Genomic DNA, 26437 nt, shown 5'->3' on the forward strand with positions numbered 1-26437 from the left:
GTGTGTGTGTGTGTGTGTGTGTGTGTGTGTGTGTGTGTGTGTGTGTGAGAAAGAGGGAATCACAGGGCTTAGGGACCATCTCCATCTCTGACCATTGTATTTCTTGCAGTTTTGGTGATGACATTCCTGGAATGGAGGGCTTAGGAACAGGTATGTGCCATTTCTATTCAGTTCAGGAGAGAATAACTCAACTGAAGGAAGTCAGAAGTTGAATTTTGCCCTGCTCTCTATGCCCTGGTCCCAACATAATTTTATCAGCAACCCTCGATCCAAATTTATAACAACCTTCTTCTTAGCACTGTATCACTGACTGCTTTCCCAATGTAGGGTGTTTATCTGGGACAGAGAGGACTTCCTCTAGACTTTTCCCCAACTTGCAGCTAAAAATGTTCCCTTTTTGTTGGGGTATAAACATAGACAGTTTAAAGAGGCTGAAAAAAGTGTGTGTGTGTGCACGCGTGTGTGTGTGCATGTATGCACGTGTACACGCACATATACAATCCACATACATATGTATAACTGTGAATAAAGTTATGCATGTACACATACATACAAATATAAAAATTATATATACATATATATAATATAAAATCTGAATAAAGTTTGTTCTAGAAAGAAAGGTCTTTATTAGGTTCTGAAAGGCTGCTTTTTTACCCCATTCCTTCCCCACCTCCTTTTACCTTCATGAGGCTCTCTGTCCCTAGGAGACCCTGAATTAACTAGTAGGACCTCCAGGAAGCCCTGCCGATTCCACTACTCTAGTTCTCAACAGTTCCCACCTCCTGCCCCTGCTCTCTTTGACCTACTTCCTTTGGTATTGATCTTTTGGGGAATCTTGCTCATTCCCTGTAGCCTTTTTTTTTTCCCTTAGAAAATCTCTTTAGGAGCTGGTGTGTGATAAGGGAACAGCAGGGAGAAGAGAATTAGTTTTGTAGCTGGGGGGAGTGGGGAGACCCCTGGCCTTAAAAGACTTGGCCTCTTTCTTTTCTTTCTTCCAGACATCACTGTCATCTGTCCCTGGGAAGCCTTCAACCACTTGGAGCTGCATGAGTTGGCCCAGTATGGCATCATTTAGCTGACCCTTCCAACTACAGGACTATGAAGACAGCTTCACCTTGCTAGTCTTATTTATTCTTGCTCCCCTATCCCAGAATTTTCCATGTGACAATCCCACTTTGCTGTTCTTTTCCTGAAGTTCCATTCAGAAATCGGGTCCAGGGAAGTATTCCTCTTTCTCAGGTTTCTTGATCTCTTTGTGTCTCTATCAGGAGGACTGAGCCTTTACTGTAGGACTAATTCAGGGCTGCCAGAGACATAGGCACCAGGTTGATCTTTAGGTTAAAGCCACATTTTATTCAGCCACCTCCTTTCACTTTACTGACTTGTTTAGCTGACTGTCCTAGGGTTCTGCTTGGTGTAGGAGGGGGCAGCAGTAAATACTGGCCCTATACCCCAAGTGACCTATGAGTGTATTTTTCCTCCTGGAAGGAATCTGCTTACCTTTCAGGGAACTTCCCTTGGAGAAGCAGACATGTCTCCTTCCTGTGGCAAGAATGGACTTGGAATGTAGATTGAATTGATTGAACTTTATACTCAGTATTTCTCTTAGAGTTCTTGGGGAGAATACATTCTGGAAATCCAGAGCTTATTGTATCCCTTCCTTGGGCATTGGGAACTGGGAACCTAAGACTGAATGGTAATATAATTTAATTAGGGAGGGCATTACCCCACTGGCAGGGATAGAATCAGCTGATACACCCATAGTAACCCACTCAGCTATGTGTATTGTCCGCTCCATTAAAATGTAATCTCTTTGAGGGAAAGATCTGTCTTTGCTTTCGTATTGGTATACCCAGCACTTAACACACTGCTTGGCATAGAACAAACACTCAATAAATGCTTTTGTCACTCATTTTCTCTAGATAATTTTGGTATCCTTTAAGGTACAGGCTTGTAGTGTCCTAAACCCTCTGGGCAAAGGAAATGAGGAGGTACTAATTGGCCCAGAGGGAAACTGAGGTATTAACCTCTTCTTCCACTTCATTGTGAGTTATTTGCCCCTTGGATCAGATCAGACACACCTCAGGTCTCTGAGGTCTTGAGAAGCAGGGGAGGAAGGAAGAAAAACATTTGCCCCTCTATAGGAAATTTCTGATTTTTCAACAATTTTAACCCTTGTTATATTTTTTAAATAAATTAATTTATTCTGGTTACTTCTAAGGATTGTTCATTTCTAATAGGAGACAAAGATTCATGAGAAAACCCAAGAGCAACAGAGAAAACCTGAAATAACTATCAAGGCAAGATCCATCCATACAAAGTCTAGTAAATAGCTTTTTTCCTGGCTGAAGGAGCTTAATCTGAGAAGGACCCAGGAAGATCATGGGAGAAAAGAATGGGAGCTTTTGATTGGTAAGAGAAAGAAATTAAGTCAAACCAACAAAGATTCAACGGAGTGCCTCTAGGTGCTCTGGACAGAATATGGGACTTGTCTTCCCTGCCATCAAGCAACTCATAATCTAACTGAATTTTGAGAAGCAGAAATGAGAAATATCTATAGGAAGAACAGTTGTGATGCTATTGCAGTAGTCCAGGTACTAAGCACCTAGACTAGAATGGCATCGGTAAGAATGGAAAGGAATGAGTGAATGGAAGTATAAGGTATTTTGAAAGACTCAGTAACATCTATTGATGGGATTGGATGGTAAGGGAGAGGAAAGCGTCAGACTGAAAAAATCTTGACGTTAAGGCTTTGAGCCCAGTTGACAAGAAGAATGGTAGCACTATCAATAACACTGGGGAAGTTAGGAAGGAAACATAATTTGGTGGGAAGAAGTTTAGTTTGGGGGGGCAGCTGGGTGGTGCAGTGGTTAGAGCACTAGGCTTGGAATCAGGAAGACTCATCTTCATGAGTTCAAATCTAGCTTTAGACACTTAATAGCTGTGTGACCCTGGGCAAGTCACTTCACCCTGTTTGCCTCAGTTTCCTCATCTGTAAAATGAGCTGGAGAAGGAAATGGCAAACCTCTCCAGTGTCTTTGCCTAGAAAACCCCAAATGAGATCACAAAGTGTTGGACATGACTGAACAACAACAAAATTTAGCTTTAGGCAACTTGGTAACTTTAGGCTCTAGGTAAAGAGGACTCTCTTCCATTACCTCTAATAATTACTAACCAGGTGATCTTGGGAAAGTCACTTAACCTACCTGGGCTTCAGCTTCTTCTAATGTAAAGTAAAAAGATTAGACTAGAAGGCCTTTATCTTAATACAGACTTACGAAGGTTTGGAATACCAAAATCTTATACAGTGAAAGGCAATAATTTCCCTTATCTCTTATGTTACCAGGGGAAAAGTGTGAGGTGCACCTAGTCACATCGTGGTGTTGGAGAGAAATGGGACCCAGCCAATGAGGCACATGATTCTCCATTCACCCTTGCTCTCCATATTTCCTAAATAAAAAACTTGGGAAATAGGAATGGCTACCAGAAGCTAGTGGTAGCATTGTCTACGGCTCTTGTTTCTGAGGCTAGCTGGCCTATCTGGGAAACCGTTAGACAAACTAAAATACAATGTATAATGGGGACAGACTCAGAAAATGCAGTAAGAAGGCTTTATGGTAGGGGTCGGGGGAAGGTGGAATGGGGAGTAGGCAGGACACTCATACAGTACAGGGGCGTATGGGGACGATGGACACACAGGGCAGTCTGCTGGGGTCTTGGATGGAGATAGGGGCCCAATGTGGGGGGAGTGCAGTGGATTTTTGTAGGGATCTTATCCGAGTCAATTGAGAAAGGGGCCAGGGAAGCTTGATCCTGGCATATTGAGGGCATATGTGTTCAGGACTGGTGCTTATGCAAACCTCATTCAAAGTGCTTCCGAGTAAGATGGTGATATGAACAGGAAACACGCAGATAGCCAAAAGCCTGGGATAGGGGTGGAGTGTAGTGCCAGTGGGATCTCAGCTGGCTTGTCAGAAGTGGGTGTATGTATGTGGGGAGGGGGAATGTAAATGGGGAGGGAGTAGGAGAAAGTCAGTCCCCTAGTAGGTCACTTCCCAGGGATTCAGGGGCCAACCTCTGAGCCCTTAAAGAGAGGTACAGCAGGGGACAAAGGAGGGAAAGAGGCAGCAAAGCATATAGACATTTGATAGTGAGTGACAGAAGTGAGGTACCCCTCTAGGAAATCTGAAAACAGCTCAATCTCCTGTTGGGAACCAAACATGCCAAAGCAAGAGACAAAGCCAGCTGCCTCTTTGTGGTTTACAAGAAGGAAACTGAGATGAGGACCAAAGCACTACCTGTATTGGGCCACCAGGAAACAGAGGCAGGGAGAAACGACAAATTAAGCAGAGGGAGGGAGCTGGTCCCAGCCACCCCACCAAGAATTGTGGCAGAAAGCAGCATCTCGATGGTACCAGATCTCAAACTACACTACAAAGCAGTTATCATCAAAACTATTCAGTACTGATGAAAAAGTAGAAAAGTTGGTCAGTGAAACAGATTAAATTAAGCAAGATCCAGAAGCAATTGAATATAGTTGCATAGAGTTTGATAAACCCAAGGAAACCAACTACTGGAATAAAAGACTTCCTAGTCAACAAAACCTGGGAAAACTGGAAAGCAGTGTGGCAGAAATGAGGCCAGCATCACACGCCATGCCACAGTGGTCTCCAAGTAGACACATGCCCTAGAAATGAAAGGTCACAGAGTAAACAAATTGGAGGAGCAGGAAGGAGACACCTTTCACAGCTGTGGATGGAGGAGAGTTTTTGACCAAACTAGGAAATGAGAAGATTACAGAAGATACAAAGGAAAATTTGATTACATAAAACGGAAATCAATGCTGTTAGAATTAGAAGGGAAACAGCTGGGGAAAAACAAATCTTTGCAGCAAATTTCTCTAATAAAGGTCTGACATGTGAGATAGATAGAGAATTGATGCAAACATTAGAACAGGAGCCATTTCTCAATAGATAAATGGTCAAAGGATATTAACAGGCAATTTTCAAAAGAACTGCAAGCTATAGGAAAATTGCTTGAAATCACTGATAAGAGAAATGCAAATTAAAATGACCCTGAGGATCCACCTCACTCTGGAGTGTTGTAAGGCTCAAATGATATATAATGGATATTATTATTATATTATTATATATAATGGATATAATATATATCCAATTATATTATTATATAATGAATATAAAGCATTTTGCAAATCTTAAAACCCTATATAAATACCAGTTATTATTATTATTATCATTATTATTTTGTTTATTATTGCCTCCAATCTTGTAATGACTTTACTCCCTGAGTCTTCCATTTCACTCCTGCTGAGCTCAAGGAATGTTTATAGAGCAATAGAAAGGTGTTCTGGTAAATATTTAACAAACAGGTTCTCTGGGGGGTAGAGGGGGAGAATGTATACAACACACTTTTAAGTTTTATCTGCATTATTAACAGTTTCTTAAGTTTAGACAATCAACAAAATCAAGCCCTGGTTTGTAGTGATTTCTGAGGTAGAAATGCTCATGCTGAAAATTTAGCATGGTTGAACCTGTTAAGAGTTGACTCCAGCACACCCCCGAGTCTTCACTGCCAAAGACGACAAAAAATAAAAATGATTGTTAGAGGGGCTGCAGGAGGACAGAAACACTAATGACACCAATAATTTGGAACTATAACCAAAACGTCACTAAACTGTTCATATCCTTTGACCCTATAATACCAACAAACCCCAAACAGGTCAAAGAGCAGATTTTTTTTGTAGTAGAGAACTAAAAATAAAGTGGGTGTTCACTTTATTTATTCTACATTAGGGAGTGGTTTAACAAATTCTGTTTTGTGAATGTACTGGGAATCTATTGTACTGTAAAAAATAATAAAAGAGGGGCAGCTAGGTGGCATAATGGATAGAGGCCTGGAGTCAGGAGGACCTAAGTTCAAGTCTGGCCTCAGACACATAATACTAGCTGTATGACTCTGGGTGAGTCACCTAACCCCAATTGCTTCACAAAAATAGTAACAATAATAATAATAATAATGAAAGAGATATAGAGAAAACCCTTAAGATTTGTATGAACTGAAGCAAAACAGAGTGAACAAAATCAGCAAACCAATGAGTGCAATAACTACAATAATATAATGGGGGATAAAGCTTAAGAACTTAAAAACTATGATGAATGCAATTACCAATCAATCATGACATCAGAAAATTAATGAGGGGGGCAGCTAGGTGGCACAGTGGGGCTGCTGGGAACCCCGATGATGCAGTTTGGGATTGCTGGTAACCTCAAAATGTCAGAGTACAGGGAGAGTCTGCCTAGAAAGAATTCACACACTCAAATAATCTACCAGTCAATGGGGCAGTTTATTGTAACATCAATAGGAGCCAGCAAGATTCCCAGTGAATCTTTGACTCAATGAGGGTGAGACCAATGCTTATGTACAAAAAGGCCAGTGAAAGGATCTGGATGGGATTAAGGAGTGGTAAGTAGTGTAGGGTGGGCCAGGTGCAACCTGGAAAGGACATCAAGTAGGCTTATTAGGTGATCTAGATGGGATTAAGGTATATGCAAGTAGTCTGGGGTGGGCCCAAGAGCACTGTGAAAGGGTGTCAAGTAAGTGATTTAGGTGATCCAGATGGGCTGGGATGGACCAGTTGCTTTGGGTGAGACTAGTGACCTGGGCTGCTGAAATGTATGGGAAAATTCAGGGTCTAGGTCCCATTACCCCATCAGAATCAGAAGGACCCGAGTTCAAATCTGGCCTCAATCTGACCTCAGACACTTAACATTTGCTAGCTGTGTGACCCTGGGCAAGTCACTTAACCCTGTTTACCTTGTAAAAAAGAAAAAGAAAAGAAAACTAATGAGGAAGGATGCTTTCCACCTCTTGGCAGAGAGGCATGGAACAAGGGGGCAGAATGAGATACACATTTTCAGATACAGCCAATGTATGAATTTGTTTTGTTGCCTATATAGTAAAGTAGGTGGCACAGTGGTTAGAGTCCTGGTTTAGGAGTGAGAAATGTCTGTCTCAAACACTTACTTAGCTATGTGACCATAAGTTGCCAGACGTCTCTCAGCTTCTATTCCCCCGATCTGTAAAATGAGGATAATAATAGCACCTACTTCATAGTGTTGCTATGAGGACAAAATGAAATAATATTAGTAAAGTGCTTCACAATACTTAAAGTGCTATGTGAATGTAAGCTATTACTATTATCTTGTCTTTGCTATGAGGGAGAGTTCAAGGTGGGGGGAAACATTATGGAGGGGTGAAATAGTGGTGTAGAAAAGAAATAAAAACATAAATGAATCATTAAAAAATACAGACAAGAATGAAAGGAGGTTCAAGAGAGAACATAGACAAGCAGAGAAGTTTTGTTACTGTTGTGTTAAATTTAATATACATAAAAAACCCAAACTACATAATAGAAGCTCATAATTTCACATATAAATCCTCTTTATTGAAATATTAATGTATAATCATAATGAAAAAAGAATTTTTTAAAAAAATCACACAAATTGACTTCAGTGACTTCCATTTTTAAGTCCTGGGGTGGTAGAGGAATTATAATAGTCCTGCAGAAGTGGACATCAATTATCTTGCTGCTCCTCCATTCTGATTGTCACTGCCCTCTAGAGACACTCGCTACTTTGGGACTCACTCCAATGCAGACAAGGGGTGACAAGGACAACTTTTTTTTTTTTTAGGCAATTGGGGTTAAGTGACTTGCCCAGGGTCACACAGCTAGTAAGTATCAAGTGTTTGGTCTGAGGCCGGATTTGAACTCAGGTCCTCCTGACTTTAGGACCGGTGTTCTATCCACTACACCACCTAGATGCCCCCAAGGACAACTTTGAGGCCTAGTCAGAGAGCAATCAATAGTCCTCCCACCATTCTCAGTCACTGGCTTTCCTGACTTTAATGTCCCTCACTAGCTTGGTAACTAATAAGAACTCCAACCCTTCTGTGACAGTGGTAACTAATGTGTAGTCCCTGATGACCCAGCTGTTGTGGCTCAGCCACTGCCTGAGTCTGGGGCCGCATCCCTCAGAGTGAACCACGTTTTGAGCTGTGGCCTCATCCAGGCTCAGGGCGCCAAAGCCACACTGAGAGTTGATGATGGTTCCATTTTCCCAGGGGTTGATACAGCAAGAGTGAGGAAGACCACAGGCCTGGACTCCTGGGGAACTGCAGTTAAAATATCTGAAAAGGAAGGGAAGAAAGGACAAATATGGATCCAGAAGATAACAAGAGAATTTTCATCAATACCCCAAATGCAGCATCTAGAACAAGGGATTTATAGCTGGCAGATGCCCAAGGTGTCATCTAGCCCAATACTCATCCTAAAGATGAGGAAATTAACAGTCAGAGAGAAGTGACCTTTAAGTTCATTTTGTTGTTGTTGTGGTTTAGTCATTTTCAGTTGTGTCTGAATCTCTGTGACCCCATTTAGGGTTTTCTTGGCAAAGATATTGGAGTGGTTTGCCATTTCCTTCTCCAACTCATGTTACAGATGAGGAAACTGAGGTAAATAGGGTTAAATGACATGCCCAGGGTCGCACAGCTAGTGTCTCAGGTCAGAATTGAACTCAGAAAGATGAGTCTTCCTGACTCTAGGCCTAGCACTCTATCCACTGTGCCACCTAGCTGCCCTGTCAAGGTCATAAACCTAATAATAAAGGGCTGGGATGAGAATCCAGCTCTCCTGGCTCAAAATCCAGTGTTTTTCCCACTCTACCACAGAACTCTACAAACATCTATATAAAATGTATTCCCTCCCCCTAACTTCAAAAACTTCATAGCCCATTATATGATATCATGTAAAAATATAATATATGTGTGTGTGTGTACTGCTTATACTAATTATTGGGGACACTTTGTTTCTTGTGAATATATTTAAATTATAGAATGTGGGCCAGTGTTTCTAGAAAATGAATGAGCACTGATTGAGTAAGTCTGGAATTTTCTGGGATCTAGGGTACGGTTCATTAGTGAATTATATCTGCTTCTAAACAGGCATAGACAATTGAACTTGGGAGAAGATAGACTACCTTCATCATAGCGTTAGATTTCATAACATTATCCCAGTCAATAATGAGACAAAAATAGGGTTTAGAAAAGTGGCTCTTAACTTGTAGACCTCATGATAATTCCACACAGAATTACTTTGGGGGTAGCTATTTGCAAAATCATAAATAAGCAAATGCACTTTTTGTCAACTGAATAATGTCTCAAATACATACAGTATGTATAGCGAAGGCAGTGATTTATGTGCCTTCAGAAAAGGAGGGCAAACGTCACCACTATGCCCTGACTTTTCAGTCTTGATAAGCAAAGCCCCTTAGGTTATTTGTAAAGACCCAGGCTAGTGACCAAAGGCATAATGGGAGTTGAAAGGAATGTAGTCATGCCCACTCAAAAAGCAGATTGAGTTTAGAAAGTGCCAGTAAAGAGAAAGAGAAAACAGTTTAAAAAAAATATCAGTCTAAACCTAGAACCTCCTAGCCCATCTGTGGGTCTGACTCACAAAAGAGCTAAAATTAGACCCTGAGGCTATGAGCTAAAAGAACCAAGACCATTCCCTGTGGGAAAGAGTCTATATAATAATTACAATTAAGTGGAGAACTAGTAGAGAACAATTCAGAGAAAAACCAGAGGAAGGCTTTGCATCTGAGAAGATAATTCAGCAGTGTATACCAGCATCTTGTAGCACAGTTAAAAAAAAAAAAACAAAGCAGTTAAATGGTAGGTTAGATATGGAAAAGTTTCAGCTTGGATGTAGCCATTAGAGGATGAATTTCTGGGTATATATGTATCCTACATATTATGTACACTCTCTTAGGGATATTTCCTGGCTACAGGTATATTCTTTGGTCACATATATTCCCTCTCCTGAACTAATAGTATAAGAATCTGTGGGTGAGTGTACCCTTGTGTTTAGGGTAAGACTTTCCTTGTTATTAATTTTGTTACATGTTTAATTATGTCATTATATTAATTATATTAGGTATTAAAATGTTAAATTTTTAAAATTAAAAATATTTAAAATGCATTTTGCTTTAAACTAATATATCCTTTGTTTGGTATGGTAGCCAGGGGCCTTGTGAGTTGTGGCATTGACCTGAAGTATGCTTTGTGTAGGAAGTAGTTTTCAAAGGGCTCAGATCTGAGGGGGACTAAACTTGGAAATGTATTATTATGTTTCAAATATATATAAATTTTGTGGTTAATAGATGTGAATTCATTCATTATTACTAATAGTTAAATTTATATAGCTCTTTAAAGTGTGTAAAGCATACTATCTGTCTATCTATATTATCTCATTTGCTCATCATAATAACCCTCAGGTAGGTGCTGTATCTTCATTTTACTGAGACTGAGTGTGTTAAGTGATTTGCCCAGGATGAAAATGCCAATGTAACCGAAGCAGAACCTGAACCTAGGGTCTCCCTGATTCTGAGGCTGGTGTTCTATCCATTATTCCATACTGCCTCTCCAAAAGTTACCTGTAAATGACTTTGAAAGCCTTGCATAATTTTCTAGGAGCAGATTTTAAAATTATGCTACACTTAGGGTCTGCTAGGTGGCACAGCTGATCAAGAACTGGCCCTAGCATCAGGAAAACTTGGGTTTATTTAAATTAATAAAAAAAAAAAAGAAATTATCAAGGAAAACTGCCCTGATATTTTAGAACTAGAGGGCAAAATAGAAATCGAACGAATTCACCGATCTCCTCCTGAAAGAGATTCCCCAAAGGAAAACTCCTAGGAATATTGTAGCCAAATTCCAGAGTTGCAATGTCAAGGAGAAAATATTGCAAGCAGCCAGAAAGAAACAATTCAAATATTGTGGAAACACAATCAGGATAACACAAGATTTAGCAGCTTCTACATTAAGGGACCGCAGGGCATGGAATATAATATTCCGGAGGGCAAAGGAGATAGGATTACAACCAAGAATCACCTACCCAGCAAAACTGAGTATAATCCTTCAGGGGGAAAAATGGTCATTCAGTGAAATAGAGGACTTTCAAGCATTTTGATGAAAAGACCAGAGCTGAATAGAAAATTTGACTTTCAAATACAAGACTCAAGTGGAACATGAAGAAGTAAACAGGAAAGAGAAATTATAAGAGACTTAATAAGGTTGAACTGTTTACATTCCTGCATGGAAAGATATTTGTAACTCATGAGACCTTTGTCAGTATTAGGGTATTTGGAGAAAAAAAATTATATGTATGTATATAGATAGATAGATAGATAGATAGATAGATAGATATATAGAGGGCACAAGGTGAGTTGAAGATGAAGGGGTAGTATCTGGAGAATAAAATTAAAGGATGAGAGAGGATTGTACTAGAAGAAGGAGAAAGGGAGAAGTAGAACGGGGTAAATTATCTCACAAAAAACAGAAAAGAAAAGGCTCTTACAGAGGAGGGAAAACGGGGGAAGGTGAGAGGGAATGAGTGAATTTTTTTCTTATAGGATTTGACTTAAGGAGGGAATAACATACACACTCAATTGGGTATGGAAATCTGTCTTACCTTACAGGAAAATAGGGGGGGATGGGGACAAGAGAGTAGGGGGATGATAGAGAGGACAGATTAGGAATGAGGGTAATCAGAAGCAAATACTTCTGAGGAGGGACAGGGTCAAAAGAAAGAATAGAATAAATGAGGGAGTGGGATAGGATTAAGGGAAATAGAGTTAATTCTTCACAGCATGTCTACTATGGAAGTGTTTTGCATAACTGCACATGTATAGCCTATGTTTAGTTGCTTACCTTTTCAATGAGGGTGGGTGGGGAGGGAGGAAGGGAGAAAATTTGGAACCCAAAGTTTTAAAAACACATGTTTAAAAAAAATGTTTTCACATGCAACTGGGAAATAAGAAATACAGGAAATGGGGTACAGAAATCTATCCTGCCCTACAGGAAAATAGAAGGGGAAGGAGGGGAAGGGGAGAGATAGAAGGGAAGGCAGACTAGGGGAAGGGGTATTCAGAATGCATGCCTTTTGAGGTGGGGGGAGGGACGAGATGGGGTGAAAATTTGGAACTTAAAATCTTGTGGAAGTAGATGTTGAAAGCAAAAAAATAAATGAATTTATTAATAAAAAAAAACAAAAACAACTTTGACCTCAGACATTTACTAGATGGGTGACCCTGGACCTGGGACACTTAATCCCAATTGCCTCCAAAAACAAAAAGCAAAAATTATTCTATACTTGCTCTAATATTAAAATTAGTTTGTGTACCCTGGGCATACATTCAATGGTTAAAGGGCAAAGGTGTTAATGCTGTATCTCAAGGCAGAAGTGGGGGTGGTGCTAGCCTGATTTGAAAAATGTGCCCCAGATAATTATCTTCAAAATATATCCTCTCTGTGGGGACAAAAAGCACTGGGCTTAGAGGCCTGGTTATTATACTTAATAATCCTATGACTATGGGCTGAAATTAATCCTATTTGTACTACTTGCCTCAGAGGGTAGTTGTAAAGAAAGCATTTTATATATTATAAAGCGTTGTATAAATGTAAATTGTCATTGTTGCTGTTGTTGTTAAAGACTTTCTGAGCATACCCAGGTAAGTCGCTTCAGCATACCTTCATGTAAGGGGAACTGGGCACGCTCCAAAGGCCCCTTACATCATCATCATCTTCAACATCATTAATTTCTGTTAACCACATGTTTGCTCTTCCTTATTAAACATCCGTCTCTTTGAAGGCAGGTCCTGTGTCTTGCCTTTACAGGCACAGGGGAAAACAATTTTGGAGTAGACAGGAATTCAGGATAAAAGTCACCAGCTCTACCCACTAGTCTTGAAAAGCAAAGCTCCAGGGTAATTTACATTAGGCCAGTGTCAGTAACCAGGGACAGGATCCAGCTGAAAGGAATTTTCTCATTCACCTTCAATCAAAGAGCAGGTAGAACTTAGGGTGGGAGTAAGGCAAAGCAGTACAAAAGACAGGCATCCTAAGAGCTTCTGCAGCATGTAGCTGTGGTTCTGACTCACACAGAAGGAATGGGAGAGCAATGAGGCACCTGGTTAGCCACACGAGAAGTGTGATGATTACTTCTCTCCAGAGAGGAGGTACCATAACAACATCAATTCAGGAGAAAACCAGAAAACAGCAACAATTCAGTAGAGAAGCTCCATTGTGGAACTAGGAGATGGGAGCATAGTGGAGAAAATAGCCCAGAAAATGACATCAGCACTTTCCAACTCAGTAGAGAGAGTAGATGCCATCATTGGACGCCATCGTTGCACCAACACTTTTTCAGGGAGGCAGCGAGAGACCTGGCTTTGGAGGCAGAGGAAGTTTCCAGCTAGGGTGCAGCCATGGGAGAAGGAACAGAGTTGCCTGCCCTGTGGTTCTAAGTGTGTTTGTTCTATCAGCCACATGCTCCCAGCACATGTTCTTTCTCTCACCAAAGTTGTGGGGGTCTGTGGGAGAATATTCCCTTGTATCTATAGGGGTAGGAGGGAATTTTCAGAGCTATGCTACTTAATCAAATGCCTTTTGCTTTAAATTAATGTGTATTCTGATTGGGTCTAATAAAAGAGAAGCATCAGTGAGGGATTGTGAGATGTAGTTTTGGATAGACACAGACTCTAAGTATATACTTTGAACTTGGGATAGATTTTGTGGGACACAGATTGGAGGCTGTAGCAGGCTACACTGTTCCCTGATACACCTCATATAGGAATTCAGTGAAGACTTGTTTACTTACAGATTCAATTTCCAGTCCTGGTAGGACTTGGGATAGATTTTGTGGGACCCAGATTGGAGGCTGTACCAGGCTACGCTGTTCCCTGACACACCTCATGTAGGAATTCAGTGAAGACTTGTTTACTTACAAATTCAATTTCCAGTCCTGGTAGGACACTACCCCACAGCACTGTAGGCCCAGTTGTATTTCATCCAAGAGAAAACGCAGGTCTGAGTCATCTTGGTAGCGATTAATGGCCACTAGCATAGTACTGTCCAGTATATCCTGGAGTTGGTCCCATAAAGCATATATCAGGATTCCTGCCAATGTCTCTAGAATCAAGAAAGTGAGGATCCCCCCAGCGAAGAACCAAAGAAGGCAGACATTCTCACAGAGGGCCCCTACGCAGCCTGCTAGGGACACAATGCTGACTGTCAGCCCTACAACCACAAACAGCAACATTGGGTCAGTACCCAGGTGTGGCAGCTGCTGACTCCCCAGAGACTCCTTATCTGTCAACCCCCACAGACCCACTACTAAGGTCAGTAAACCAAGAAGAGAGAAAAGGAAGTTGAGGAGGAAGATCAAATACTTGATGCAGCTGCTCCAAAAATTAAGAGGAAGAGGGAGGCCTCCTTGGAGAGACGGGGCCAAGTGCCACTTATCACCTTGAGGGAGGCAACCCCAACCAGAAGGACCTGCATTATGCTTCTTTGGGATTGGTTCCAGGACTCTCACAGTATAGTTGCAAGACAAGGCTGGTGACTCATCGAACCCAGCTTCCTAGACAGGGAGGAAATACAAGAAAATCTTATTAATGACTTGACCACACTAATTTAGAATTTGTGATGAAAGGACAGTACCTTCATCCAATCTAGAATTGCAAAATAAAAAGACAGCCAGGAGTCAACAGTGGCTAGGAGAGGGGTTACATGAGAGAAACCAGCCCAAATGTTTGTACACAGACCCAAAGCCTTTGGGCTAGGGGAGAGGGGCTTTCCAAGTTAAACAAGAGTAAAAAGGAAAAACAAATAATGTTTGTTCTATGCATTAAGCAAAGCCCAAGTGGTAAGCCCAAAGAAAGTAACTCTACAACTACTAATAAGCCCATAAAGGACCAAAAAATCTCCTGTTCACAAGGACTACAAGAAGAATGGCTAGAAGAAATAAAACAAGAAATTAAAAATGAGCTTATAATTTATAAGAGCTATAGAGGAAAAATTGGAAGGACAATAAATAATTTTTAACAGAAGATGGAAAATCTAATCTGAATAATGGTCTCCAGGAAAGATAGAATGGAGTAATCAGAATTCAATAATTCCATGAGACAAGAAATATTCAAACAAAGCCAAAAGGTTGAAAAAAATTCAAGAATATATAAGATACCTATTATAAAAAACAATTGAACTGAAAAACAGCATGTCCAGGGGGAAACCTTTAAGAATTATCAAACTCCCTGAAAATGATGATCCAACAAAATATTTGGATACCATATTTCAAGAAACCATAAAAGAAAATTGCCCTGAGAACTCAAAGTTTTAAAAAGGAATGTTAAAAATGGTTTTTACATGTAACTGGGGAACAATAAAATACTAAATTAAAAAATTAATTAATTAAATAATAATTTTTAAAGGGAGGGAAACTTAATCCAAAGTGTTTAATAAAAGAGTTTAAAAGAAAAAAAAAAGAAAGTTGTCCTGATCCAAGGGACAAAGTAAAAATAGAAAGATTATTATTGACTTTATGATAGCAACCTCAAACTCAAGACATTCAGGAATATAATAGCCAAAATAAAGACCTTACAAGCAAACAATAATTTGGTTTGGAAGTTCTTGTCAAATTCTTCATATAATTCTCTATCTCTATTTCTTCTGTCAAACAAGAGGCAGATAAATGGTCATTATTTTCATGGTGGTCTTTTTGCTTATGAGTGGATGCTTACCATATGGTAAGTACTGTTCTGGATGCTGGGAATACAAATACAAAAGCAAGTATCATACCTGCTCTCAAGGAGATTATATTCTAATGGAAGAGACAACACAAATTGATGTGTAGTGGACAGGGAAGGTGTCCCTTTCATCAGGAAAGTTGCATGGATGGTGAGTATGGCCACAGTGAGGTAGTCTGGTGGGAGGAACAAAGATTGGTGAGGCATTTGGCCAGACTTTGAAGAGGATGACTGGGTAGAAGGGAGAGAAGCAAGGCATAGGTGGGGCCTCCTCAGGCAGTGAAGTAGTGGTCTGAGAGAAGCAGTTGCTAATTAGGAGATAAGTTCTAGAGGTGGCAGTTCTGGAGAAGAGACATTGGAATCTCCAGGGCATTGTCTCTGGAGTGGGTAGCAAGGCAGTTGGCAAGGTCAGACAGGAGATATCAGAGAAGAGGGAGTGAGGTGAAACTTGGCTGGGCCTTTTCATACTTTAGTTCATCATGAGCACTGCAGTTCAATGAACAAGCATCCCATAAAATGCTGGGTTTTTGTTGCCTTTGGGTTCATGACAGAGCCAATTCAACTAATTCCTTTGCTTTTCCAAAAAGAAACTGTAAACTATCATTCCATTTAGTTTCAGTTTCCTTTTGTCTTCTTGCTTCATATATTGTAAGAATAAGCATCTTTATCGATGTAGTTCACATCTGGTAGTGAATTTCTTGGTTACTAGTCAAAGTTCTTTTGTTTAGAGTACAGATAGTTAAATTAACATTTATAGATGTTCTAAAAACTTTAATTATTAGAATCCTCTGCTCCATTTTCTGCCATTCCATGACCATCACTGTGGAAGTAGAAGGGGGCTATACAGTACTGATCTCAAATTATGTCATAAAGCATTCATCACAATTAATACGTGATAAAAAATAGAAAAGTGGATTAGATAAGCTAGACTAGAAGTGAATATATGCTATAGTTTAGTCTCAATAAAACCAGCAACACAAACTGCTGGAGAAGAAAGAATAACTTTAAAAAAATTTTTTTAATATTAACAAGCATTCATTTTCTTCACCCTTCCAAATGAACAACAACAAAGAACTCCTCATAACAAATTTGCTTATTCAAGCAAAGCCTTCACTGACCGTGAAAGACTACAAAATTGAACAAAAAATCATTGGGAAAACAGAACAGCCATATGATGAGAAATGCATGTCTATAAGTTCCTTAGACTATATGGCACAACAAATTCCAAATGACTGAATGATCTAAATACAAAAAGCCATTCCATAAAATAACTAGAAGAAAATCAAAGGTTTTTGTAACTCTAGAAAATTCTTAATTAACTATAGTATAGAAAAGATTATAAAAGACAAAATAGATCATTTTGATTACATAAAAATAAAAATATTTTTACACAAATAAACCAATGCAGCTAGAATTTTTTTATAAAGATATTGACTGGGGAGCAGCTAGATGGTGCGGTGGATAGAGTCAGGAGGACCTGAGTTCAAATCTGGCTTCAGACACTTGACACTACAACCTGTGTGACCCTAGCCAAGTCACTTAACCCCATTGCTTACACAAAAAATTTAAAATAAAATAAAAAGATATTGTCTGGGAAAAATTTTTGCATTGAACATCTCTGATGTTTGACATTCATAATTTAGAAGGGAAATGATGGAAAACTTCAAAGCCATTCTTCAATATATAAGTGGTCAAATGAGATGAAGAGTTTTCAAAAGAAGAAATGGAAATATCAACAATTCATCTGAAAATTGTTCAAAATCACCAATAATCATAGAAAGATGAATTAAAACAATTTTGACATAGAAATTCACACCCATCAAATTAGCAAATAACAATAATAGCAAGCGTTTCCATAGGGCTTTAAGATTTGAAAAGCACTTTACATGTTATCTCATTTTATCCTTGCTACAAACCTATGAATTAGCTACTATTATTATTCCCATTTTATAGAGAAGGGAACTGAGATTGAGGGGCGAAAGGACTTACCCAGGATTTGAGGCAGGATTTGAACTCAGATTTCCCTGACTCCAAGTCCAGCACTCTACCAACTGTGCCCATGAAGAAGTGGTCTTTCTTCTTGCCAAGGTAATCCCCTCTAAACGCACAAGTCCAGCAGATTTCCTCCCACTATCATCCCTACTTTGTCATTAATCTTCTATTACTCCCTCTCTACTGGCTGCTTCCCTACTGCCTACAAGTATGTCCATGTCTCCCTATCTTCAAAAAAGCCTTCACTTGATCCATCCATCCATGCTAGATGTCTCTTATTTTTGAAAGCCTATTTGTGGCTAAACTCCTTGAAAAGGCCATCTACAATAAGGGCCTCCACTTTCTTTCCTCTTACTTTCTTCCTAGACTCTTTAGAATCTGACATCTAACCTCATCATTCAACCAAAACTCTTCTCTCCAAAGTCAGCAATGATCTCTTAATTGCTAAATCAAATGACCTTTTCACTATCCTCATCCTTCTTAACCTCTCCGCACTGTTAATCCCTCATGATACTCTTCTTTCCGGGTTTCCATGACCTGCTCTCTCCTGGTTCTCCTCTTACCTGTCTAATCATTCTTCCTCTGCCTCCTTTGCTTTCCAGGTCATGTTCACTAACTGTGGGTCACCCCCAAGGTTGAGTCCTGGGTCCTCTTTTCTTCTTCTTCTATCCTCTTCCACTTGGAGATCTCATCATCTCCCATGGTTTGAATTATCATCTCTTTGAAGATGGCTCTTAGATCCACTTGTTCAGTCCTAGCCTCTCTTCTGATCTTTAGTCTTGCATCAGTCACTGTTTATTAGGCATCTCCAATTGGACTTCCCATAGACATCTTAAATTCCACAATCCAAATATGAACTGATTATCTTTCCTCCCAAACCCTCCCCTCTTCCCAACTTCCTTTTTCCTGTTGATGGTACCACCATCCTCCCAGTCACCCAGTTTCATAACCTAGGCGTCATCCTTACTCTTCACTCTCACCACTCCAATTCATCTTCCACTCAGCTGTCAAATTGATTTTCCTAAAATGCAAATCTGACCATATCTTCTCCCCATTCAATAAACTCTAGTGGATCCCTTGTACCTTTGTAAGTCCGTTGTTTGGTTTTTACTTCTTTTTTTTGGCTAGGCAATGGCGTTAAGTCACTTGCCCAGGGTCACACAGCTACTAAGTGTCAAGTGTCTGAGACCGGATTTGAACTCAGGTCCTCCTTACTCCAGGGCTGGTACTCTAGCCATTGTGTCACCTACCTGCCCCTCACCCTTGTTTGGTTTTTAAATCCTTTCATAACCTGGCCCTTTCCTACTTATCTACTCTTCTTATATGTAATTCTCATCCGTGTACTCCAGTGACCCTGTACCCCTTGTTGTTTCTTAAACAAAGACACCCCATCTCCCAATGCCAGACATTTTCACTGGCTGTCCCCCATGCCTGGAATTCTCATCCTTCTCATCTCTGCCTCCTAGCTTCCTTGGCCACGTTCAAGTCTCATTTTCTGCAAGAAGCCTTTCCCAGTTCTTCTTAACCTTAGTGGCTGCCCTATGAGACTACTCCCAATTTATCATGTATGTACCTTATTTGTACACAACTATTTGCCTGAGGGGCGAAATGACTTACCCAGGGTAAATCTCTCTCTCTCTCTCTTTACTCCATTAGACTGTGAGCTCCTTGAGAACAAGGAGTATAGGGGCAGCCAGGTGGCAAAGTGTACCAGCCCTGAAGTAAGGAGGACCTGAGTTCAAATCTAGCCTCAGACATATCACACTCACTAGCTGTGTGACTCTGGGCAAATCACTTAACCCCAATTGCCTCACCAAATAATTAAAAAAAAAGAAAGAAAGAAAAAGAAAACAAGAAGTGTGGGGTTTGGGTTTTGTTGTTCTTTCCTTTTATTCCCAGTGCTTAGCACAGTGTCTGGTATGTGGTAAGTTCTTAATAAATGCTAATTGACTTGACTTGACTTGTGCCACCTAGAAAAGAAAGGAAAATTCATTTTTGGAGGAACTTTGGGAAGACAGACATATTAAGCCACTGAATGAGGATCAGTGAATTATTCCAACTATTGTGGAAAGCAATTTGGAATTATCCAATAAAAGTTACTAAATCGTTCATACTCCTCGACCCAGAGATCCCACCACTGGGACTTTATTTCTTTTTTTTTTTTTTTCAAGGCAATTGGGGTTAAGTGACTTGGTCAGGGTCACACAGCTAGTTAGTGACAAGTGTTTGGTCTGAGGTCACATTTGAACTCAGGTCCTCCTGAGTTCAGGGCAGGTGCTCTATGCACTGCGCCACCTAGCTGCCCCTGGGACTTTATTTCTAAGGTTATTGACAGTACTGAAATACCCATATGGACAAAAGTATTTGTAGTGGCCTTGTTTGTAACAGCAAAATAACTAAAGGGATTAGGGAATGACTGAGCAAATTGTAGTCTATTAAGGTAATGGAATATTATTACATCATGAATAATAAAAATATGGATAATTCATATACATCTGAAGATTTGTATCAAGAGAGGTAGAGTAAAAACAAGAAAACCAAATGAATAGTATATAAACTGATGATGATTATGTAAACATTAAACAGTAATTAAATTCTAGTCAAATATAATGGACTTTTTCATCTTTGTCTTTGAATTCTCAGAACCAAGCTTAATGTACTACACATAGAAGCGTCTTCATAAATGTTGAATTAAATTAAATTTGGAGGGGCATTCTGGGAAGATGGTGGAGTAGGTCAGAAATTTCCAGGCTCTACAGATTTCCTCTACAGACATAAAAAAATAAAAATAAATAAGTTGATATTAACTAATGAAAGTTTAAGCACACACACCTTTCTTTTCTTTTAGCAAAAATATTTTCAATCACCCTTTCATGCTCTTTGGCTTAGCTGTTTTATTCTAATATATATTTCACCTAGATGAGAGTTATTAAATTGCCATAATAATTGCACAGGAAGAGAAAGAGAACAATGCCTAGGAAGATACTCCTAGGAGACTCAAATTGGTATAACCACAAGGGGAGGTGAGCAAGCTGAAGTGAGCAGTCATTTTTTCCCCTCTCCCCTAGAAGATAACCTACCAAGTTTGAAAGGAAAGCCCAGTCCCAGAAGGGAGAGTGATTTGTGAGAGAATCTCTGCCCCGGCTAAGGGAGTTAGGGTGAGCTCAGGGGAGATTGACGGCTCAGCTTGCCTTACTGGCCATTGCCACCTGGTGGTCATAAAAACTATCTCTTAAAAAACCCTAGCCGTTTTCACATTTTCAAATCCTTTCCAGAGATCAGAGAGATATGGTGAGCACAGTGGAAACTTGAAGAGATAAAGAAGAAGGATTGTATGAGGGAATGGTGAGCAGACAAGACGGGGACTTCACAGCACAGCCTAGGGCAGGCCCCATTGTCAGATTCCTAATTAGAAAAAAAAAAATCTTGTATTTCTCCACATAACAGCATGTGGAGCCTTGGGCTTGCCTTGCCTGGCATGGCACCTAGCATATTGGTGCTTAGTGACTACCAAGTTAATGGTGATGAGAATTAGGCTGCCATGACTCAGTTCATTTCACACCAGACATGATTTGCATTCATTGGGGGCTTCTGTCTTCTCTCTAGTGGAATTAAGAAGAAATAGGGCATGCTGCTACCTGCTACTGCTGCTGCTGCTTCTGCCTGAACCGGAATCAGACTATAATTTGTTTTGTCTGTGAATGCCTGCAGCACTTCAGTCAAATAAGCTGAAGTACCAGGGATTTCCCTACTCAGGAGCTGTCTTAATAAGGAAGTATCATATTCTATATAGTAATAACAGCTAATGTTTATAACTTGAACGTTTGCAATGTACTTCACATGCATTATTTCATTTGATTCATGTAACAAGCCTGTGACACAGGTATTATTATTATTATTAATTATTATTACCATTAATCCCCATTTTACAGATGAGGAAGCTAAGACTGAAAGAGGTAGTGACATGTTTAGGGACACACAGCTAGTATGTGTACGAGGAAGGATTTTAACTCACGTCTTCCTGACTCCAAGTCTGACTCTCTGTCCAATGTACCTAGATGCCTCCTAAGATCTTGTCAAGGTAATATATCCTCCACAAAGCCATTCAGACCAATGATATACCCATTACACAGAATTTTCAAAGTTGACTCTGACCATCTCTATGCATAAATTCCCAGCTCTTTATGTCTGGCTCTAGTCTCTCATAGTTCCAATCCCAAATTAACAAATGTCTGTTAGATGGACATTTGTTTTACATGACTTCATGTGTATAATCAATATCAAATTGCTTGCCTTCACAAGGAGGAGGGAAGAGCAAAAAGGAGGGAGATAATTTGGAACTCAAAATTTTTAAAAAAATGTTAAAAATTTTTTACATTTAATTGGGAAATATTTAACAAAAAAATTTAAAAAAGAAAAAACCAAATATCTATTAAACAGTTCATACTAGATATACATTTCAAACTCAATATATTTCAAACAAGTAATCATCTTTCTCCCCAAACTGACCGTTCCAATAGACTTTCCTATGTTTGTCCCTATATGTTTGTCAAAGGTACCAACATTCTTATAGTTACTCAGGATTGTAGACTCAGAGCCAGTCTCCTAAGACATGAGTTCCTAAAAGCAGTCCAGTTTGTTTTTCTCTTGGCCTTTCTTTACATCCCGTTTTGTACAGTGCTTGGCACATAGTAGGCACTTAATAAATGTTCATTGATTTACTGCCTCTCTCTCATCCCATCCAGGCCATCAGTTGCTAAGTCTTCTTGGTTCAACATCTGCATCTCTTGCATGCTTCTCTCTCCTTACGTGGCCACCACTCCAGTTTAGACCCTCATCACTTCCCTCTTTCATTATTTCAATAGCCTCTCAATTGGGCCTCCCTACTTCAAGTCTTTCCACTTGCCAATCCATCCTCCACACGGCTGCCAGTGATTTTCCTAAAGCACAAGTCTGACCATGTTACTCCTCTCTTCAATAAACTTCAGTCTCCCTTTATTTCCCCTAGGATTCAATACAAATTCCTCTGTTAGGTTTTAACCAAACCCTTCACAGTCTAGTTCCAATATACATTTCCAGCCTTCTTAGCTATTACTCTATGGTCCAACCAAATTGGGCTTTTTCTTGTCATCATGTCTTTTCCCATACCTGGGATCTCTAACTTCCTTCAAAGCTCAGTTCACTTTCTACATGAGGCCTTTCCTGAACTCCTTCATCTGTAATTACCTTTCCCCACCCAATCATCTTATTATTTCATTGTATTTGTGTATTTATTATGAATCCATTTACATTATATATGTATATATGTATATATACATATAATATATGTAAATATGTATATATATATATAATCCATATACATTAATATATGTATATATTATCTCTTCCAGAAGAATTTAAGCTCCTTAAGGTAGGGGCTATTTCTTTTTTATCTTTGCATCCCTAGTACCTATCACAGGGATGCTGGGCACAGGGTAGCATCTTAATATGTTTGTTTGTTTGATTGATTGATCTCAATTGAGATAACAAATTAAAGTTCTAAACAAATGTCAGTTATGATTATCTCAACTTCCCTCCTCAACCTCTGAAAGTGCAAAATATTGAAGTTCTTTGAAATGCCCTTCTGCAATCATCCCACTCTAATGGTAGATACTAATGAAGAAAATAAGCATTTATATAGAACTTACTATGTACCAGCCACTATACTAAGCACTCTTTACAAACATTATCTCATTAAGAGCTCAATGTCGGGTTCAAGAAAATGACCCCAAGGGTCTTTGCTACATGCTTTCATTTAAATGTTGTTGTTCAGTTGTTTCAGTCATGTCTAACTCTCTGTGACTCATTTGAGGTTTTCTTGGCAAAGATACTGGAGTGGTTTGCCATTTTCCTTCTCTAGCTCATTTGACAGATGAGGAAACTGAGGTAAACAGGGTTAAGTGATGTGCCCAGAATCACACAGTTAGTAAGTGTCAGAAGCCAGATTTGAATTCTGGAAGATGAGTCTAGCCTAGCACTCATGAAATAGAGCCATAGTAACACATGGGGAGACTAGAGTAGGAAGAAACCATGAGGATCATTTATATTCCAGGAGTTCTGAACCTTTTTTGTGTCATAGACTTGGGCAGTTTGGTGATATCTATGGACCCTTCTCAGAAAACATTTTTAAATGCCTAAAACAAAATAGGATCACAAAGGAAACCAATTACATTGAAATAAAGCTGTAACTGGTTTTTTTTTTCCTTATCCAAGTTCATGGGTGCCAGGATTTAGTCCAGCTTCCTTATTTTACAGATGAGGAAACAGACTCAGACAACTTGCCCATGATCATCGGGTAAGTCTGAAGCAGAATAGGGACCAGAACTAGGGCTCCTGATGCCAAGTCCACTGCTGAGGAGGTCTAGCAGGAAGAGGGGCATCTTACTGTCTAACTGTCTTACCTTGGGGAGCAGCTGAGTTCTTTCATCTTCCACCATCTTCACCTTCTTCCTAGAAAACCTCTTACCAAAAGGTTAAGAAAAGAGCTCCTCTCTCTTTGCACAGTTTCTCACGATTGCAAGAGAGCTGCTGCTGCTGATAAAATTCTTGGGGCTGGCTGGAGGCTGAGAACCACAAACATGGGATTGGAGAGCTCTGCCGGTCAGCCAGATACTAGAGTCATAACTGAATCATGTGAGAAGTCATACTTTAGAGCTTAAGACTTGCAAACATTTTCTCTTCTGGGGCATCACTAAGCTAACAGTGTTTCTCAGATGCAGCAACCATGTAGGGATTGTCTATAGTTCATTTAGCACAACATTACTACTAAGGCATCCTTCTCCTTGTTCTCACTGTCATCATTTTAGTAGAGATGTGGGCAAGGCTGGCTGCTTCAAGCTGAGCCTTATGAGGTGGCTGTGCCTTGCTGAAGTTTACCGTGGGTCTAAGGTTTTGTTGTTACTTGGAGGCAATCAAGGTTAAGTGACTTGCCCAGGGTTCCACAGCTACTGTGTCTGAAGGCAGATTTGAACTCAGGTCCTCCCTACTCTAAGGCCAGTGCTCTATCCACTGAGCCACCTGGCTGCTCCTCATAGGTCTAGGTTTGAATCCTAAGCTTTGTTGATTTAAAAACTCTGTTGCCATCTCACATGACTTGTCGTAGACTGATTTATAAATTAGAATACCAGTTTACTAATTTACAATCAAAGAATGGTGGGTATACCCAAGATAAGAAGATGCCTAACTGACCTTAATCGGAGACATAGAGCTAGAAAGAACTTTGAACAGAGTCATAACTCGGGCAGGGGAACCAGGGTTTTGCCTTAGGGTACTGACATTTAGAAAGACGTGTTTCCTCTCTTCATCTATCTGAAGACTGCTATAGCCCTGCCCAGAGTGTTGTGCTCATCTGCCTGTCTCTTCCACGAGTCAAAACCCCCATCCCTCACCTGATCTTGGGGTGCCATCCTCAGAGTCCTGTTGTCATAAACCAAAATCTATGAAGGAGGGGAGGGTCAGTCTCTCTTCTTGTGTATATCCACAGGTAGACAGTGGCCATGACATCACCAATGTCAGCAGGCTTTGTGGAAACTGAAACCAGAGATGTTAAGACTGGAGGTCTCAAAAACAAGCAGGGATTCAAACTGAAGTTCTCTGACTCAGACAAATTGACAAATCGGGTGGGTGTTAAGTAAAAAAAGGGAAAGGATGTATGGTGTGGCTATAAATTAAGAGGTGATAAAAGGTTGCAAAGATTTTTTAATTTTTGTTTTTTAAACAAAATCTTGGGAAATGGCTGTAAACCTCACTGACACTTTTGAAACAAACCTTGTAGACTCACTACAAAGTTCATCCTGCTTGGAATTCCTAGCCATGATATTTGAGTGACCAGTTTTGCAGTGATTTGTACTGAGGATGCAGTGTTTGTGTTTTTGCTACAGTCAAGTGACTATTGCAGGATCTATGTGTAAGGGAGTGCCATTTTCAGATTTGGCAAATTTTTAGAAGGAGAAGGGAAGATACAATGTACAGATGCAATGAGATGTAAGTGTAAGCTCCATTTAGGTTTTAAATGGTTGCATTTGTACCTTGTCAAGAGTAGGCCTCTTTCAGATTCTGAGGATATCACAGAAAAGATGTAGAGGAAATTGTGGAAAGATGGCAGAATAAGGCAGGAAATTACACAGCTCTCCCAAATTCCCCCCTTCCTCAAATAACTTAAAATAGTGCCTCAAAATGAATTTTAGAGCGGCAGCAATAATTAAAAGTCAGGAAAATATTAATTTATAAAAATAATTAAAAAGCAGCAGTCCAGCCTAAAGGATGTAAAACTTTGCATAGGTTATTTTCTTATGGTAATTTTTATTTATTTTTTTGCTTTCCACATTTACTTCCACAAGATTTTGAGTTCCAAATTTTCACCCCATCTCTCCCCTCCCCCCACCCCAAGATGGCATGCATTCTAAACACCCCTTCCCCTAGTCTGCCTTCCCTTCTATCTCTTCCCCCCTTATCTTATCCCCTTCCCCTTCAATTTTCCTGTAGGGCAGGATGGATTTCTGTACCCCATTTCCTGTATTTATTTCCCAGTTGCATGTGAAAACATTTTTTTAAACATGTGTTTTTAAAACTTTGAGTTCCAAATTTTCTCCCTTCCTCCCTCCCCACCCACCCTCATTGATAAGGCAAGCAACTAAATATAGGTTATATATGTGCAGTTATGCAAAACGCTTCCATAGTAGACATGCTGTGAAGAACTAACTCTATTTCCCTTAATCCTATCCCACTCCCTCATTTATTCTATT

At 39.8% G+C, this 26437-nt stretch overlaps 2 protein-coding genes across 4 annotated transcripts in view; one reads left to right on the forward strand and one right to left on the reverse strand.

Moving 5' to 3' along the window:
• The window catches only part of PDE6G (phosphodiesterase 6G), a 17825-nt gene extending 15612 nt beyond the window's left edge, over positions 1–2213 (forward strand). For both annotated transcript variants that reach the window (XM_027850188.1, XM_027850189.1), the window contains exons 3-4: positions 110–150; positions 999–2213. In XM_027850188.1, the coding sequence (XP_027705989.1) occupies positions 110–150; positions 999–1075 (118 nt within the window). In that variant the 3' untranslated portion in view covers positions 1076–2213. The remainder of the gene's footprint in view (positions 1–109; positions 151–998) is intronic.
• Positions 2214–7773: 5560 nt separating this feature from the next.
• TSPAN10 (tetraspanin 10) lies at positions 7774–25212 on the reverse strand. 2 transcript variants are annotated; one of them, XM_027850202.1, is made up of 3 exons: positions 25082–25212; positions 13863–14497; positions 7774–8208 (listed from the first exon to the last, which is right to left on the reverse strand). In XM_027850202.1, exons 1-3 carry the CDS (start codon positions 25097–25099, stop codon positions 7902–7904), a joined length of 960 nt encoding a protein of 319 aa, XP_027706003.1. In that variant the 5' UTR covers positions 25100–25212; the 3' UTR covers positions 7774–7901. The 2 variants fall into 2 exon arrangements, with proteins under 2 accessions (XP_027706003.1, XP_027706002.1); XM_027850201.1 differs by lacking the exon at positions 25082–25212 and adding an exon at positions 24095–24138.
• Positions 25213–26437: the final 1225 nt, after the last annotated feature.

This window comes from Vombatus ursinus, unplaced genomic scaffold (genome assembly GCF_900497805.2).
Source record: "Vombatus ursinus unplaced genomic scaffold, bare-nosed wombat genome assembly UNPS02008996.1, whole genome shotgun sequence".
Classification (NCBI taxonomy): domain Eukaryota; kingdom Metazoa; phylum Chordata; class Mammalia; order Diprotodontia; family Vombatidae; genus Vombatus; species Vombatus ursinus.

Coding starts and splice junctions, on each gene's coding strand:
- TSPAN10 (XM_027850201.1), bottom strand. CDS start 24,130: ATGGTGGAAGATGAAAGAACTCAGCTGCTCCCCAAG. Junction 14,498..24,094: donor GAACTCAGCTGCTCCCCAAG/GTAAGACAGTTA, acceptor CTCCCTGTCTAG/GAAGCTGGGTTCGATGAGTC. Junction 8,209..13,862: donor CAGGACTGGAAATTGAATTT/GTAAGTAAACAA, acceptor CTTCCTTTTCAG/ATATTTTAACTGCAGTTCCC.